General features: G+C 50.3%; 1 protein-coding gene across 1 annotated transcript in view; it reads left to right on the top strand.

The window, feature by feature from the left end:
* Window positions 1–19,126, top strand: part of TSPOAP1 (TSPO associated protein 1) — a 231,866-nt gene that overhangs the window by 107,240 nt on the left and 105,500 nt on the right. The window contains exon 14 of the mRNA XM_077836656.1: window positions 8,418–8,656. Within this exon, the coding sequence (XP_077692782.1) occupies window positions 8,418–8,656 (239 nt within the window). The remainder of the gene's footprint in view (window positions 1–8,417; window positions 8,657–19,126) is intronic.

Below are 19,126 nucleotides of genomic sequence, written 5' to 3'. Positions count from 1 at the left end.
TTCTCACTCTGTGGTGTTGGAAGCCTGGTCGCTTCCGCCAGCCACGGACCATCCCACCCTTCGGGGCTCTGAAACAGCGTCAGGGCACAGTACGGAGCTGCGTCCAGATCCCGGGCCCACCACCAGCCCTGAGCCTGCGGTTGGCGCCGAGGAGCATGGCACCAAGCAGGACGAGTCCGGAGAGCCAGAGGGCAAGGAGAGCCTGGTGCCTCCTTTGGCCTTGTCGTCATCCTCACTGGACGAAGCGGTGGCGGGGCCTTCCTCCTTCAGGCTGCCCCCCATTGACAGAGCACACCAGGACCTGCTGCATAAGGTGGCTCACAATATTGGGCTTCAGGCTGAGGAGGTAGTCGAATCACAGGACATTCTAACCCCGGAATGGCTGTCTAGGGTGGCTTTGCCCCTCATGAAGACTATTCAGGTCACTACAAAAACCCTGTGGCAAACCCCTGCCTCCATTCCCCCTACAGCAAAGGGGGTGGAGAAGAAGTATTTTATCCCCTCTAAGGGGTATGAGTACTTATTTACTCACCCGCAGCGCTGCTCGCTTGTTGTGGCCTCGGTGAATGAGAGAGAGAGGCAGACACAGTAAGGGCCACCCCAAAGTCTAAAGACTCAGAAAAGCTGGGCCTCTTCAGATGGAAGGTTTACTCGACCGGAGGGCTTCAGCTCAGGGTTGCTAACCAACAGGCAATCCTGAGTAGATCTAATTTCAACTCATGGAACTCCATGCTGAAATTCAAGGAGTTGGTCCCATCTGAATCCAAGGCAGAGTTTGCTTCCATAGTGGATGAGGGAAAGGCAGTGGCACAGACCTCTTTACAGGTCTCACTGGATCTGCAGACTTGGCCACGCAAACCTCGAGCATAGCTATGAGGAGGAGTTCATGGCTCCAAGCATCCGGCCTTCCTCCTGAAGTTCAACAGACAATTCAAGACCTGCCTTTTGATGGTACGGGCCTTTTTGCGGAGCCTAAAAGATTTGTGAGGTCCCTTCCATACCTGATATTCTATGATTCTATGATTTGCAGGCTACATTAAAGTTGCTGAGCCTGCATACCCCTGCTACCCAGCGAAAACATTTTAAACCTCAGCCCCCGCAGCGCTTCTACCCTCCCCGGCCCAGGCAGAACTTCTTAAGGAAGCAGAGCAGGAATGGCAGGCATAAGCCTCCCAATCCTCCACCCAGCCAAGGCCAGAACTCAGCAAGGCAGTCATCAGGCTCTAAGGCCTTTTGAAGGTGCACCTGGGGGCGATGCACCAGTCTATTCACCGGATCCTTCTCCCTGTTTCCTGAATCATCTGTCCCACTTTTACTGTGCTTAGTCCCAGATAACTTCAGACCGCTTGGTCTTTTGCATGCTGGAAGTGGGATGTTCTCTCCAATTCTGCTCCTCTCCTTCCTCCCACCCCCCTTCTCTTCAGGGACCCTTCTCATGAGCATCTCCTCATGCAGGAGGTCCAAATGCTCATAGTTGCGGGAGCAGTGGAGGAGGTTCCTTAGGAGCTAAAGGGCAAGGGGTTCTATTCCCATTATTTTCTAATCCCCAAAGCCAAAGGGGGCCTCAGACCCATCCTCAACCTGTGAGGCCTCAACAAATTCATGAAAAAGTTGAGGTTCCACATGTTCTCTCTAAAAACAGTCATTCCATCTCTGGATCTGGGAGACTGGTATGCCACCCTCGACCTCAAGGACGCGTACTTCCACATAGCTATAATTCCAGCTCACAGGTGTTTTCTCAGGTTTGTGATCAACCACAACCATTACCAATTTACGGTCCTCCCCGTTGGTCTGTTAGTGGCCCCTTGAGTGTTTACCAAATACATGGCAGTTGTCTCCACCTTCCTATGACTGAGGCAGATGTAGATATTCCCGTATCTTGATGACTGGCTGCTCAGGGGCCACTCCAAGGAGCAAGTGGAGCGCCAGATCAACCTGGTAAGATCCTCCTTTGACAGGCTGGGTGTCCTTCTCAACAAGCGCAAATCAACTCTATCCTCTCCGCAGATAATAGAATTTATCGGAGCAGTGGTGGACTTGGGTCAGGCCAGAGCATCCCTGCCGGAATCTCAGTTTTGGACAATGACAGACATCATACAAAACTTCAAGTGGGTACCCCACCACCCAAGCAAGGAACTGCTTAAAGCTCCTCAGCCACATGGCAGCACATATGTATGTGGTACAGCACATGAACTGAGGCTCAGACCTCTCCAGGTCTGGCTGGTGTCAGCTTATCGGCCAGGGAGCAACAGTCTAGACAAGGTGGTCACCCTCCCGGCGCCAGTTCTCGAGTCTTTCCACTGGAGGCTCAACCCACAGACGGTATGTGTGGGAGTCCCCTTCGCAAAGCCCCAGCCCTCCCTGTCCCTGGTGACAGATGCAGCAACGTTGGGATGGGGTGCTCACCTGGGAGACCTTCAGACCCAAGGTCTCTGGTCACAAGAAGAGCTCTCACTCCACATCAACGTTAAGGAGCTGAGAGCAGTCCGCCTGGCATGCCAGACCTTCCAGGCCCACTTGCAGGGGAAATGCACGGAGGTGATGGTGGACAACACAACTGCAATGTTTTATACAAATAAGCAGGGTGGAGGTCATTCCTCTCCCCTAAGTCGGGAAGCCCTCAAGCTGTGGGACTTCTGCATAGCCCACTCCATTCACTTGGAAGCATTCTACCTCCCAGGTTCCCAGAACAAGTTGGCGGACTATCTCAGCAGATCCTTCCACAGTCAGAAGTGGTCCAGCTGCCCGGACATGGTGTACAATGTTTTCCAAAGGTGGAGGTTCCCCAAATTGACCTGTTCGCCATGAAGAGCAACAGAAAATGTCCCCACTTCTGTTCCTTCCAGAATCACAGTCCCTCATGGACATGTTCCTCCTCCCCTGGATGGACCATCTGTTGTATGTGTTCCCATCGTTTCCACTCGTTCACAAGGTTCTGCTCAAGATCATAGAATATCAGAGTTGGAAGGGAACTCTGGAGGTCATCTAGTCCAACCCCCTGCCCAGAGTAGGACCAATCCAAACCAAATCATCCCAGCCAGGGCTTTGTCAAGCCTCACCTTAAAAACTTCTAAGGAAGGGGATTCCACTACCTTCCTAGGTAACATATTCCAGTGTTTCACCACTCTCCTAGTGAAAAAGTTTTTCCTAATATCCAACCTAAATCTCCCCCACTGCAACTTGAGACCATTACTCCTTGTCCTGTCATCTGCTATCACTGAGAATAGTCTAGATCCATCCTCTTTGGATCCACCTCTCAGGTAGTTGAAAGCAGCTATCAAATCCCCCCTCATTCTTCTCTTCCGTAGACTAAACAATCCCAGTTCCGTCAGCCTCTCCTCATAAGTCATGTGTTCCAGACCCCTAATCATTTTTGTTGCCCTTCGCTGGACTCTCTCCAATTTCTCCACATCCTTCTTGTAGTGTGGGGCCCAAAACTGGACACAGTACTCCAGATGAGGCCTCACCAGTGTCGAATAGAGCGGAACGATCACGTCCCTCGATCTGGTGGCAACGCCCCTACTTATACACCCCAAAATGCCATTGGCCTTCTTGGCAGCAAGGGCACACTGTTGACTCATATCCAGCTTCTCGTCCACTGTCACCCCTAGGTCCTTCTCTGCAGAACTGCTGCCGAGCCATTCGGTCCCTAGTCTGTAGCGGTGCATTGGATTCTTCCGTCGTAAGTGCAGGACTCTGCACTTGTCCTTGTTGAACCTCATCAGATTTCTTTTGGCCCAATCCATCAATTTGTCTAGGTCCCTCTGTATCCTATCCCTACCCTCCAGCGTATCTACCACTCCTCCCAGTTTAGTGTCATCCGCAAACTAGCTGAGGGTGCAATACACACCATCCTCCAGATCGTGAATGAAGATATTGAACAAAACCGGCCTGAGGACCGACCCTTGGGGCACTCTGCTAGATACCGGCTGCCAACTAGAAATGGAGCCATTGATCACTACCCGTTGAGCCCGACAATCTAGCCAACTTTCTACCCAACTTGTAGTGCATCCATCCAGCCCATACTTCTTTAACTTGCTGGCAAGAATACTGTGGGAGACCGTGTCGAAAGCTTTGCTAAAGTCAAGGAATAACACGTCCACTGCTTTCCCTTCATCCACAGAACCAGTTATCTCATCATAGAAGGTAATTAGATTAGTCAGGCATGACTTTCCCTCGGTGAATCCATGCTGACTGTTCCTGATCACTTTTCTCTCCTCTAAGTGCTTCCGAATTGATTCCTTGAGGACCTGCTCCATGATTTTTCCAGGGACTGAGGTGAGGCTGACCGGCCTGTAGTTCCCAGGATCCTCCTTCTTCCCTTTTTTAAAGATGGGCACTACATTAGCCTTTTTCCAGTCTTCCGGGACTTCCCCCGATCGCCATGAGTTTCCTTGGCTTTCTTCTTGTTGCCAACATACCTCAGGAAACCCTTCTTGTTACTCTTAACATCCCTCGCTAGCTGCAACTCCAGGTGTGATTTAGCCTTCCTGATTTCATTCCTACATGCCCGAGCAATATTTATATATTCATCCCTGGTCATTTGTCCAATCTTCCACTTCTTGTAAGCCTCCTTTTTGTGCTTAAGATCAGCAAGGATTTCACTGTGAAGCCAAGCTGGTCACCTGCCATATTTACTGTTCTTTCGACACATCAGGATGATTTGTCCCTGTAACCACAATAAGAATTCTTTAAAATACAGCCAGCTCTCCTGGATTCCTTTCCCCCTCATGTTATTCTCCCAGGGGACCCTGCCCATCAGTTCCCTGAGGGAGTCAAAGTCTGCTTTTCTGATGTCCCGGGTCTGTATTCTGCTGCTTTCCTTTCTTCCTTGTGTCAGGATCCTGAACTCGACCAGCTCATGGTCACTGCCTCCCAGGTTTCCATCCACTTTTGCTTCCTCTACTAATTCTTCCCGGTTTGTGAGCAGCAGGTCAAGAAGAGCTCCGCCCCTAGTTGGTTCCTCCAGCACTTGCACCAGGAAATTGTCCCCTACAGTTTCCAAAAACTTCCTGGATTGTCTGTGCACCGCTGTATTGCTCTCCCAGCAGATATCAGGATGATTGAAGTCACCCATGAGAACTAGGGTGTGCGATCTAGTAGCTTCTGCGAGTTGCCGGAAGAAAGCCTCGTCCACCTCATCCCCCTGGTCCGGTGGTGCTCACGCTTCTAAACTTAATCCAGAGACTCTCAGATTTTTTCTGCAGTTTCATACTTGAGCTCTGAGCAGTCATACTGCTCCCTTACATACAATGCAACTCCCTCTCCTTTTCTGGCCTCCCTGTCCTTCCTGAACAGTTTATACCCATCCACGACAGTACTCCAGTCATGCTCAGAGAGAAGAGTACAGTCATACTGGTAGCGCCAGCCTGGCCTTGCCAGCACTGGTATACCATGCTTCTGGAGCTGTCAGTGGATGCTCCATTCTCATTGCCTCTGCTTCCGCACCTGATCACCCAAGGCCACAGTCATCTTCATCATCACGATCTCGAGTCTCTTTACCTCACCGCTTGGAAGCTTCATGGCTCAACCTGATTGAGCTGATGTGCTTGGAGCCCGTTAGGGAGCTTCTGCTGGGCAGCAGGAAATCCTCCACCAGGGCTACCTACCTGGCCAAGTGGAAAAGGGTTTCAATCTGGTGTTCTCATAGGTGCCTGCATTGGGAGAGCACAACCCTACCACTCATCTTAGACTACCTATTAGACTTAAAACAGCAGGGCCTCTTGGTTTCATCTCTCCAGGTTCACCTGGCAGCAATTTCAACTTTCCACCTGGGAGCAGCCGGCTGTTCAGTCTTGGCCAACCCGATGGTCAGTTGCTTCCTGAAAGGTCTGGACAGGCTATACCCGCAGGTTAAGCAACAAATCCCAGCATGGGACCTTAACCTGGTCTTTTCCAGGCTAATGGGACCCCTGTTTGAATTCCTAGCAACTTGTTCATTGCTCGACCTATCGTGGAAGGTGGCTTTTCTAGTCACCATTACGTCAGCAAGGAGAGTCTCCGAGCTTAAAGCCCTAACCTCCGATCCTCCTTATATCATTTTTTATAAGGACAAGGTACAACTTAGGCTTCATCCAGCCTTTCTTCCAAAGGTTGTCTCCCAATTCCATGCCAATTAGGACATTTTTCTACCAGTCTTTTACCCTAAACCTCATGCGGATGGCTGGAAACAAAGAATCATAGAATCATAGAATAATCAGGGTTGGAAGGGACCTCAGGAGGTCATCTAGTCCAACCCCCTGCTCACAGGGCCTGACTGCAGGGCCAATCCCCAATTAAATCATCCCAGCCAGGGCTTTGTCAAGCCTGACCTTAAAAACTTCTAAGGAAGGAGATTCTACCACCTCCCTAGGTAACGCATTCCAGTGTTTCACCACCCTCCTAGTGAAAAACTTTTTCCTAATATCCAACCTAAACCTCCCCCACTGCAACTTGAGACCATTACTTCTTGTCCTGTCATCTTCTACCACTGAGAATAGTCTAGAACCATCCTCTTTGGAACCACCTCTCAGGTAGTTGAAAGCAGCTATCAAATCCCCCCTCATTCTTCTCTTCTGCAGACTAAACAATCCCAGTTCCGTCAGCCTCTCCTCATAAGTCATGTGTTCCAGACCCCTAATCATTTTTGTTGCTCTTCGCTGGACTCTCTCCAATTTCTCCACATCCTTCTTGTAGTGTGGGGCCCAAAACTGGACACAGTACTCCAGATAAGGCCTCACCAATGTCGAATAGAGGGGAACGATCACGTCCCTCCATCTGCTCGCTATGCCCCTACTTATACATCCCAAAATGCCATTGGCCTTCTTGGCAACAAGGGCACACTGTTGACTCATATCCAGCTTCTCGTCCACTGTCACCCCTAGGTCCTTTTCCGCAGAACTGCTGCCTAGCCATTCGGTCCCTAGTCTGTAGCGGTGCATTGGATTCTTCTGTCCTAAGTGCAGGACCTAAGCGCAGGAGTGGAAAGACTACACTCGTTGGATTTTCGGAGAGCTCTGGCTTTTTACATCAAATGCACAAAGCTGTTCCGTAAGTTGAACCAGTTGTTCGTGGTGGTTGTAGATAGAATGGACGGCCTTCTGGTGTTGTCACAGAGAATTTCATTATGGATCACGTCCTGTATCCGGGCAAGCTATGATCTAACAAAAGTTCCGGCCCCTGCACTAATGGCTCATTCCACAAGGGCGCAGGCCTCCTTGACAGCATTCCTGGCCCAGGTCCTGATCCAGGATATCTGCAGGGCAGCAACATGGTCCTCAGTTCACACTTTCACCTCTCTTTATGCCATTACCCAGCACGTCAGGGACGATGCTACATTCGGCAGAGCAGTGTTTCAATCAGCGATTCCTCGAGCTCCGACCCCACCTCCTAATTAGGGCTTGGGAGTCACCTAATTGGAATCGACATGAGCAAGCACTCAAAGAAGAAAAAATGGTTACTCACCTTCTCATAATTGTTGTTCTTCGAGATGTGTTGCTCATGTCCATTCTAAGACCCACCCGTCTTCCCATCTGTCGGAGTAGCCGGCAAGAAGGAACTGAACAGGTGGCTGGTTGGCAGGGACCTATGTACACCGCCATGAAGGCGCCACTCCAGGGGTCTCCAGAGCCGACCCGACAGATGCTGCTAGGGGAAAAACCTTCTGACGACTGTGCACATGGGCACACACACACCTAATTGGAATGGACCAGAGCAACACATCTCAAAGAACAACAGTTGCGAGAAGGTGAGTAACCGGTTTTACTACCTGTATGGCCCTGAGGATGTCACATGAGCTGGAGCTGTGTGCTGATTGGGCTGCAAGTGGCCTATGGCCATAGGTTGAGAACCACCACCCTAGAGAGACAAGGTGGGTGAGGTAATATCTTTTATTGGACCACCTTATGCTGGTGAGAAGCTTTCAAGCTACACAGAGCCCTTCCTCAGTCTGAGAAAGTGTCACGAGATCGAACAGATTGTTTAGCATAAGTTTAGCACATGTTCTAAGGAACCATTCAAGGTGAAGTGACCCGTTAACATCCCTGTGGTGTAAGTTAAGTCAAACTGGGGCTGGTGCAGACAAGCCCACAGGTTCAGCAAGCCCTAACGAGCTCCCTAATAGCTCCCCTACCTCCCGTGCAGAGTGGACCTCGGTGAAGGAGAGGATTTGGTCCACAGCAGCATGCAGGGCTGAGTATTTAATTTCAAGTGCCTGATCCTCCCTCCCTTTTATCAGTTCCATCTGGTAACTTCAGTGTAGCTGCTCTTGGTGTGAGTGCAAGGAGAATCAGGGCTGAGCGTGTTTCCACAGCTCAAAGCTAAGCCCCTGGGTAGATCCCTGCTATAGAGTGTGTCTACACTGCAAGCACCATGGTGCTCACAGTAGCTCTTCTTCTGCTCTGCTGGTTTGGAGTAACAAATGGAATGTTTGGTTTCAGATCCAGATGTTGCCCCTGCACGTCCTGCTCTTCAGTGCACTAAGAAGATTCATGATGAAGGGAGTGAAGAGCTGGAATCGTTACCTCAGATCCCCAATCCCATGTCTAGTGTCACCAAAATTCCAGTCTCAGGTGCTGCTGCCACATCTCAGAAGCAAGTCAAGAGACTGGAGTCTCAGTCAAGCTCTTCAAAATCAGAATCCATGCAGAACAGTCCCAAGTCCTGCCCCACTCCAGAGGTCAGTGTTGTTTCTGGTGTCCCTTGTCATTACCCAAGTGGGGATAAGCACACCTTGGGATCAATGCATTTACTAGCACTGCTTTCCTCCGCTTACAGCTACCTCTTAAACCTGTGTCTGGGAACTAGAGAATCCTGTGGAAAAATAATAGAAAACTTGCAGAAAACTGTTGAAGGGATTTGCTCCCTCTTCACTTGTCAACACTCTGTGATGGCCATTTGTACAGATCATTGCGGTCTGAGAGGAATGCAGACAACCGAAGAAAAGCCCTGGGAAATTTATAGCAAGTTTCCTGAATGTTTTCAATTTGTGTTTAGTCCTGGATAGTCTTTGTTGTGACTTCACAGCCCTGGATTGCCACACAATAGCTGCGTACTGCAGCCTGTAGTAGTGGTTTAGCAACATGAAGGCATGTGCCTGTGCCCTGCTGTCCTTGGCATAGAGCCAAGAGGGCGCATGCTGGTGCAAACATTGCTGCTGATACCGTTAGACTTATTAGTAGCTGTTGGTGCAGGAGATCATGAAGGGCTACTGAGCTGGTGACGGCAGATGCAGACAGGTTACATTGACTTTGCTTTCTCCTCCCTCTCAGGGATGTGATGGCAGCTGCTCCCTCTGCCCAGTAGGTCTCGTGTATGGATTCTTGTGGGGCTCAGTCCTGTCCCCTCCCTTATTTAATGTTCCCGTTAGATCACTAGGGAAGCTCATGAAAATCTATGTCTGGTAAGAGAGTGCTCCTTTCTTCTTCTGATTCTATGTCCACTCTCCAATGTACTCTCTTAGCCTAGCAGAGTAGGTTCAGGGCTAAGAGCCAAGAGATCCTGATTTCTAAGCCTACCCTTCCTGCTGAGTATGTCTCTTAGTACTTTGAACTTCACAAGCCCTCTTTAAGCTTCATAACATTCCTACAAGGTGAACAAATATCATTGTACTGACAGGGTGACTGAGTCACAGACAGATCAGCTGATGTACCCAAAGTCATAGCTGGGATTGGAACCCAGATCCCCTGAGCATGAACTGTATCTCAGTTTCAGGGTGATGGCATCTGACTTCCCCCTCCCTGGTCCCTGGAGGGCACTCACTTAAGGTTTCTGGCCCCCCAGCCATCACCTCTCTTGGAAGGAGACCGTGTCTATCTCCCTGCTGACCAGGGTTTTAAGACTGCACAGCTCCCTGCCTTACACTTTGTTATCTCCAGCAAACCGGTCCATCTAACAGCTAGAGCCAGGGCATTGCTTTCTCTCCGAGGGCTGTAAACAGTGTATTGGCAGCAGTTACAAGTGAACACCCAGTTCTTCGTCGAGTTAGTAGTGTCCCTATGGGTGCTCCGCTGTAGGTGTATCTGTGCCCCTGCACCTCTAATTGGAGATTTTTGGTAGCAGTGTTCATTGAGCCTGCACATGTGCTGTCCCTCCCTTGTGGTCTGCCTCAAGGCTATATAGCACTGCTGAGTGACCGCCCCTGCCCCCCGCCCTGTTCCTTCTCAACCGCCTTTGGCCTCCAAAGGAGCAAGCAGTCAGCCCTTCTTTATTTGCATCATTAGCATAAGTAGTTGGTTTTTTTCCTGTTTTTTCTCCTTAATACTTAGCTTTTCCTTTTTGCTCTGTTGGGATTAAAGGGAAAAAAAGAAAAAGAAGTTTAGTTTACATTTCCTGCCCTGTCTGGGGGGATTGCCCCCTACTCCCTTGGGCGTTTAGAAGATTACGTTTTTTCAGTTAAAAAAAGAGAGGAAAAGAAGAGGAGGAGGAAAGAAGACCTTGCATCTGCATAAATCACTGCTAGAGGATGATAGCCCCCCACGCCCGCCCAGGGGCATTCCCGGCTCTCCCGGCTCCAAGAGGTGCCTCTCCTACAAGAAGTCGATTCCTGTAACATCCAGACACTCACTGGTCTGGTGCCTGGGAGAGTCCCATAGAAGTGCTTCTCTTACCACAGCTAAAACTGCAGGCTCGCAGGAACTGAGAACTGAAGTTAAAACTCCTCCTTATGAAGAAGACACTTTAGTCTCCAGGGGACTCCGGTGCTGCACCCGGATCATCCCTGGAGCCTTTAACTTCAAAGGGGGTAGAGTCATGGAAAAACCCAGCAGACTCCCCCTGTAAAGGCTCGAAAAAAGGGCTCTGAGTTGCTGGCCAGCCAGAGGGGTTCCCCAGTGCAGCCACCTCGGTACCGATGGCACTGGCAGCTCTGAAGCATGGTACCCAGAAGGGGGCCTCTGCTATGAGCTCTGCCGCACCCATCGCCTGGAGAAACCAGGGTCTCGGGCTCTGAGGCAATGGTACTGCCCCCTAATGAGAGAGACAATTACCGTATTGCCTCTAAAAGAGCAACTTTCGGTACCAGGTGTGTCAAAACTCCCACCTAGGGAGAGCTCTGCACCTTCTCAACCATTGGTACCGACAAAGTACCATGGACGCTCCTCCGTGGTCCCGAGTGAGCCCAGGGTACCACATGAGCTGTGGTACTCTGGAGACCTGACGGTTGGGGAAGAACTGCAATCCCCATTACTCAGTACCGGGCCCCAATACCCAGGGAAAGACAGTACCATACCGTCTCCAAAAGAGCAGCTCCGAGAAAACTTTCAGTATTGGCTGCAACAACACTCCCATCTAGGGAGTGCTCTGCACCTTCTCAACCACTGGTACTGACAAAGTACCATGGACACTCCTCCACGGTCTTGAGTGAGCCCAGGGTACTGCATGAACTCCGGTATCCTGGAGACCTGATGGTTGAGGAAGAACCGCAATCCCCATTACTTGGTACCGGGGCCCCCGTACTGAGCACATCCCAGCACCCGGAATCGCTCTTGGCACCAGGGCAGGTGGTAGATGAGCTGCAGATTGCCCTACAGGAGATGCAGATGCACATCACAAGTTGGTGGATATTCTGCCCACCTCTTTCTCATCCAGTATTGCCCGCCCAATTAATGAGGTGATTCTAGATCCTGCCGAAGTCATCTGGCAGACACCAGCCTCTATCACACCAACCAGCAAGAGAGCTGACAAAAAAATGCTGTATCCCTCCCAAAGAGGCAGACTTCCTGCTTCAACATCCACAACCCAACTCCATTGTAGTGGATGTAGTTAATGCATGAGGCAAGCAACATCGTGCCAAGTCGACCCACTACGATTGAGCTTGGGAGGACGATGTATTTGTTGGTGACATTAGTTTTGAGTTGCAAATTGCCAAACTGTCATGGCCAAATATGATTTTATTAATTATGAGAAACTCAATGCGTTTCTGGAACATTTACCGGAGACACAAAAGGAGCAGTTTCACGCCATTCTCAGAGAGGGTCAGTTATTAGCCAGACAGGTGCTAGAGACAGCACTGGAGGTGGCTGATACAGCGGCCCACCCGGTCTCCATGACAGTGGTAATGAGGCAGGCTTCTTGGCTACACCTTTCTGGGTTGCCCAAAGAGCTGCAGAAGACCTCCAGTTTGAAGAGCTTAAACTCTTCATGGAGAGGACAGATTCTTCTCTCCACACCCTGAAGGATTCCTAGACCACATTACCCTATCTGATTAAATATTAAATTTGATTTAATTGGGGATGGGTCCTGCTTTTGAGCAGGGGGTTGGACTAGATGACCTCCTGAGGTCCCTTCCAACCCTGATATTCTATGATTCTATGATCTGGGAATCTACACTGTGGGACAGAAGAGAAGATAGAGCTCTCAGCCACAGCACAGATCACAACCTCCTCAATACCCACCATCTCAGCACTGTTACGAGCCACAGTGTAGGAGGACCAGGGCTCAAAAGCGGAAGCAGTCTGCACCCCAATCTGCGACCTTTGAGACTGTCTCTTCTATGCACTTTTGATGGGTTGGTCGACGGCCTGAACAATTAGACCTTGCAACATCAGCTGCCATCTACACACCTGTCACGCCCCTTCAGAAGTTGCCTGGCCCTCTTTCACAGCAGTTGCGAGAATATCACCTCTGACAGATGGGTCCTGGAGATTATTTCAAAGGGTTTAACAAAGCTTTTGATACGGTCTCCCACAGTATTCTTGCCAGCAAGTTAAAAAAGTATGGATTGGATGAATGGACTATAAGGTGGATAGAAAGCTGGCTAGATTGTTGGGCTCAATGGGTAGTGATCAACAGCTGGATGTCTAGTTGGCAGTTGGTATCAAGTGGAGTGCTCCAGGGGTCGGTCCTCGGTCCGGTTTTGTTCAACATCTTTATCAATGATCTGAATGATGGGATGAATTGCACCCTCAGCAAGTTCACAGATGACACTAAGCTGGGGGGAGAGATAGATACCCTGAAGGGTAGGGATAGGGTCCAGAGTGACCTAGACAAATTGGAGGATTGGGCCAAAAGAAGTCTGATGAGGTTCAACAAGGACAAGTGCAGAGTCCTGCACTTAGGAAGGAAGAATCCCATGCAGTAACTCAGAGCCCTCTCCATCTAGTGTCCCCTCACCAGCCCTTGGAGATATTTGCTGCTAGCAGTCGCAGATCAGCTATGTGGGCAGTCCCATCATGTCATCCCCTCCATAAACTTATCAAGCTCAGTCTTGAATCTTAGGCTTTTTGCCCCCACTATACCCTTTGAAGGCTGTTGCAGAACTTCACTCCTTTGATGGTCAGAAACCTTCACCTAATTTCAAGCCTAAACTTGTGGATGGCCAGTTTATATCCATTTGTTCTTGTGTCCACGTTGGTGCTTAATTTAAATATCTCCTCTTCCTCCCTGGTATTTATGAGCCATCATATCTCCCCTCAGCATTCTTTTGGTTATGCGAAACAAGCCACGCTCCTTGAGTCTCCTCTCATAAGGTAGGTCTTCCATTCCCCAGATCATCCTAGTTGCCCTTCTCTGCACCTCTTCCAGTTTGAATTCATCTTTCTTAAACATGGGAGACTAGAACTGCTGTGACAAAGTTCCTGCTCTACCTTGGTGGGTCTTGTGCTTATTGGCGGATTTGCTCGCCTTGGAGCTTCACGGCAGCCCTCAGCTTGGCCGTTTTTCTGAATTCACAGTCTAGGTCGACTCCTCCTGTGTCTGACCAGGAGTTGGGAGGATTGGGGGGAACCTGGGCCCTCCCTCTACTCCGGGCTCCAGTCCAGGGCCCTGTGGAATGCAGCTGTCTAGAGTGCCTCCTGGAACAGCTGTGCGACAGCTACACCTCCCTGGGCTACTTCCCCATGGCCTCCTCCCAACACCTTCTTTATCCTCACCACAGGACCTTCCTCCTGGTGTCTGATAATGCTTGTACGCTTCAGTCCTCCAACAGTCCGCGTTCTCACTCTCAGCTCCTAGTGCCTCTTGCTCCCAACTCCTCACACGTACACCACAAACTGAAGTGAGCTCCTTTTTAAAACCCAGGTGCCCTGATTAGCCTGCCTTAATTGATTCTAGCAGGTTCTTGATTGGCTGCAGGTGTTCTAGTCAGCCTGTCTTAATTGTCTCCATAAGGTTCCTGATTGTTCTGGAACCTTCCCTGCTCCCTTACCCAGGGAAAAGGGACCTCCTTCGCTTGCTGCTCAGCTATATGCTTTCTATTCTCTGCTAAAGCCCCACTGGCCTGGGCTTTTTTTACTTTTTGACCCTGCTTCAGTTCCCCCCGCGACCGGGCCAGACGCTTTTTCTTCGTTTTGTTTTTTTTTTACTGTTTTTCTTTGCTGCCGTTCGAGTGCTGCTCGGCTGCCAGCTTGCTGCCCGGCCCCCCACGCCTGCCCTCGGACGCTGCTACTGCTCCAGCTGAAACCCCCGGGGGGGGTGGGAGGGGGAGGACTGCCGACCTGCTCCCCGGAGGAGGGGAGTGGAAGCCCGCAGACACAGCCGTTTGCTGTTTGTTTGTGGACCTGTAATTAACCGACAAGTTATTTTTTTCTCCTTATCTACTTGGCATTTTTGGAATGCTCCACAAAGCCCGGGAGAGAAGATAGCCAACAGAGGAATCGCCCAGGGAAGCTACAAATCATCGTGGAGGGGGCCGTAAGACTGAGTAACTTTTGAACTGTACTCTCGTGTGGGGGGAGTTTGACTGTGTCTTAACTGCATTTGTAGGGGCACAAGAGTGTGGCACGGAGCTGCTCCCCGATCCATCGGTGCCCCCCCCAACACTACTACAGCCGTCATGGCCCCCCCGCCGTCCGTCCCTGTTGGCAACTTGCCATCTGCCTCTGGATTCAGCTGCTTGCTCTGAATTCCGCCATCCGGACTGGAAACGACAGCCGACCAAACAAGACTCTTTGGACAAACGCGCGTGGGTCCACATCCCCTCCCCCCCTGCACTGCCCACCCCACAGTTTGCCCCTACTACCGGATCCCAACTCCTGTTTCCTCCCCTTGTCCAGTCCGACCCATTTGCCCCTCCCTCCCCGCCTGCAGCCCAACAGGGAGAAGTGGTTAATCTGCTTCCCCCTACCCCCCCCTCCTTCTGGTGTCTCCCCGTCTCTCCCTGCTCACAATGGCGGGGAATGAGAGGGGTGAGGCCCCTCTAACAACCTCAGGTTTCAGAGTAACAGCCGTGTTAGTCTGTATTCGCAAAAAGAAAAGGAGTACTTGTGGCACCTTAGAGACTAACCAATTTATTTGAGCATAAGCTTTCGTGAGCTACAGCTCACTTCATCGGATGCATACTGTGGAAACTACAGAAGACATTATATACACAGAGACCATGAAACAACACCTCCTCCCACCCCACTCTCCTGCTGGTAATAGCTTATCTAAAGTGATCATCAAGTTGGGCCATTTCCAGCACAAATCCAGGTTTTCTCACTCTCCGCCCCCCCACCCCCGCACAAACTCACTCTCCTGCTGGTGATAGCCAATCAAAAGTGACCGCTCTCTTTAAAATGTGTATGATAATTAAGGTGGGCCATTTCCAGCACAAATCCAGGTTTTCTCACCCCCCCACCCCCATACACACACAAACTCACTCTCCCGCTGGTAATAGCTCATCCAAAGTGACCACTCTCCCTACAATGTGCATGATAATCAAGGTGGGCCATTTCCAGCACAAATCCAGGTTTTCTCACCCCCCCCACCCCCATATACACACAAACTCACTCTCCTGCTGGTAATAGCTCATCCAAACTGACCACTATCCTTACAGTGTGCATGATAATCAAGGTGGGCCATTTCCAGCACAAATCCAAGTTTAACCAGAATGTCGGGGGGGGGGGGGGGTAGAAAAAAACAAGGAGAAATAGGTTACCTTGCATAATGACTTAGCCACTCCCAGTCTCTATTTAAGCCTAAATTAATAGTATCCAATTTGCAAATGAATTCCAATTCAGCAGTTTCTCACTGGAGTCTGGATTTGAAGTTTTTTTGTTGTAAGATAGCGACCTTCATGTCTGTGATTGCGTGACCAGAGAGATTGAAGTGTTCTCCGACTGGTTTATGAAAGTTATAATTCTTGACATCTGATTTGTGTCCATTTATTCTTTTACGTAGAGATTGTCCAGTTTGACCAATGTACATGGCAGAGGGGCATTGCTGGCACATGATGGCATATATCACATTGGTGGATGTGCAGGTGAACGAGCCTCTGATAGTGTGGCTGATGTTATTAGGCCTTTTGATGGTGTCCCCTGAATAGATATGTGGGCACAGTTGGCAACGGGCTTTGTTGCAAAGATAGGTTCCTGGGTTAGTGGTTCTGTTGTGTGGTATGTGGTTGTTGGTGAGTATTTGCTTCAGGTTGGGGGGCTGTCTGTAGGCAAGGACTGGCCTGTCTCCCAAGATTTGTGGGAGTGTTGGGTCATCCTTCAGGATAGGTTGTAGATCCTTAATAATGCGTTGGAGGGGTTTTAGTTGGGGGCTGAAGGTGACGGCTAGTGGCGTTCTGTTATTTTCTTTTTTAGGCCTGTAGTAGGTGACTTCTGGGAACTCTTCTGGCTCTATCAATCTGTTTCTTCACTTCCGCAGGTGGGTATTGTAGTTGTAAGAATGCTTGATAGAGGTCTTGTAGGTGTTTGTCTCTGTCTGAGGGGTTGGAGCAAATGCGGTTGTATCGCAGAGCTTGGCTGTAGACGATGGATCGTGTGGTGTGGTCAGGGTGAAAGCTGGAGGCATGTAGGTAGGAATAGCGGTCAGTAAGTTTCCGGTATAGGGTGGTGTTTATGTGACCATCGTTTATGAGCACTGTAGTGTCCAGGAAGTGGATCTCTTGTGTGGACTGGACCAGGCTGAGGTTGATGGTGGGATGGAAATTGTTGAAATCATGGTGGAATTCCTCAAGGGCTTCAGATGATGAAGATGTCATCAATATAGCGCAAGTAGAGTAGGGGCGTTAGGGGACGAGAGCTGAGGAAGTGTTGTTCTAAGTCAGCCATAAAAATGTTGGCATACTGTGGGGCCATGCGCGTACCCATAGCAGTGCCGCTGATCTGAAGGTATACATTGTCCCCAAATGTGAAATAGTTATGGGTAAGGACAAAGTCACAAAGTTCAGCCACCAGGTTAGCCGTGACATTATCGGGGATAGTGTTCTTGACAGCTTGTAGTCCATCTTTGTGTGGAATATTGGTGTAGAGGGCTTCTACATCCATAGTGGCCAAGATGGTGTTATCAGGAAGATCACCGATGGATTGTAGTTTCCTCAGGAAGTCAGTGGTGTCTCGATAGCTGGGAGTGCTGGTAGCGTAGGGCCTGAGGAGGGAGTCTACATAGCCAGACAATCCTGCTGTCAGGGTGCCAATGCCTGAGATGATGGGGTGTCCAGGATTTCCAGGTTTATGGATCTTGGGTAGTAGATAGAATACGCCAGGTCGGGGTTCCAGGGGTGTGTCTGTGCGGATTTGATCTTGTGCTTTTTCAGGAAGTTTCTTGAGCAAATGCTATAGTTTCTTTGGTAACTCTCAGTGGGATCATAGGGTAATGGCTTGTAGAAAGTGGTGTTGGAGAGCTGCCGAGCAGCCTCTTGTTCATATTCCGACCTATTCCGACCTATTCATGATGACAACAGCACCTCCTTTGTCAGCCTTTTTGATTATGATGTCAGAGTTGTTTCTGAGGCTGTGGATGGCATTGTGTTCTGCACGGCTGAGGTTATGGGGCAAGTGATGCTGCTTTTCCACAATTTCAGCCCGTGCACGTCGGTGGAAGCAGTCTATGTAGAAGTCCAGTCTGCTGTTTCGACCTTCAGGAGGAGTCCACCTAGAATCCTTCTTTTTGTAATGTTGGTAGGGAGGCCTCTGTGGATTAGTATGTTGTTCAGCGGTATTTTGGAAATATTCCTTGAGTCGGAGACGTCGAAAATAGGATTCTAGGTCACCACAGAACTGTATCATGTTCGTGGGGGTGGAGGGGCAGAAGGAGAGGCCCCGAGATAAGACAGCTGCTTCTGTGGGTTGAGAGTATAGTTGGATAGGTTAACAATATTGCTGGGTGGGTTGAGGGAACCTTTGCTGTGGCCCCTTGTAGCATGTAGTAGTTTAGAAAGTTTAGTGTCCTTTTTCTTTTGTAGAGAAGCAAAGTGTGCGTTGTAAATGGCTTGTCTACTACCCAAGATCCATAAACCTGCCCAATCCACCTCCTCCTCCAATGCTATTGCCGCCCCGGGGTTGTTTCTTTCCCTTTTTTTGCGGATCCCCCCCAAGGAGCAGCCTTTGCATTTTCCTGCCGCGACCCATTAGGAGCTGCAATTTTCCCTCCGCCATCCCCTTCTACCCCAAGGCTTGAGACGGACTTAATAACTTTAGCCTGTCAGACGCCCCATCGGTGGTCTGCACCCTGCCTGCCCACCTCAGCAGACCACGAGGCTGCACCAAGAGCCCCACCAGGGAATAACTGGGAAATCGCAACCCCACCCCTCCATGAGCTGCAAAAAGCGTTGCGGGAGTTTTTAGAAGACATCTGTGGCTCCCACAACAGGGTACAGCTGGCTCTCCAGTAATGGGGGGATTTTGATCAACTCCTCCAGGCCACAAGGGCCCTTATAAAGGAGGGTAGAGGGAAAGGAAGGCAGGGGGCCTGGAGCTTCCGTGATGATTTACTCACTTATGGGATGGGTCACGGATTGCTGTGCGACCCGCCAGGGGCTGCGAACACCCCCGCCAACAAGGAACCCCCAGCCCTCCGCATGACGCCTCTCATTATCGCAACTTTGAACACCAGGGGCTGTAGGATGGCTCTCTGCAGGTCCCAGGTGCTCTCTTACCTTCGGGAAGGGGGGTACTCTGTGTTTTTTTCCTTCAGGAGACCCATACGGATCCGACCGCCGAGGACAGCTGGCAGCTGGAGTGGGGGGACGGGGTCTACTTTAGCCACTTCACGATTCGACAAGCTGGAGTGGTGACCCTGTTTTCCCCCAACCTACGGCCTGAGGTGCTAGGGGTCACTGAGGCCGTGCCAGGCCACCTGCTGCATCTCCGAGTCCGTATGGAGGGGCTCGTGGTCAACCTCGTTAACATCTATGCCCCGACAATGAGCCCAAAGCGGCCGCAATTCTATCAGCGGGTGTCCGACTTCCTCGGCACCCTAGATTCTCATGAGTGCCTAGTCC

The sequence above is a fragment of the Eretmochelys imbricata genome, chromosome 17 (assembly GCF_965152235.1).
Source record: "Eretmochelys imbricata isolate rEreImb1 chromosome 17, rEreImb1.hap1, whole genome shotgun sequence".
Taxonomy (NCBI): domain Eukaryota; kingdom Metazoa; phylum Chordata; order Testudines; family Cheloniidae; genus Eretmochelys; species Eretmochelys imbricata.
Note: the sequence above shows the minus strand (reverse complement) of the source record. Positions and strands in the feature narration are given on the sequence as shown.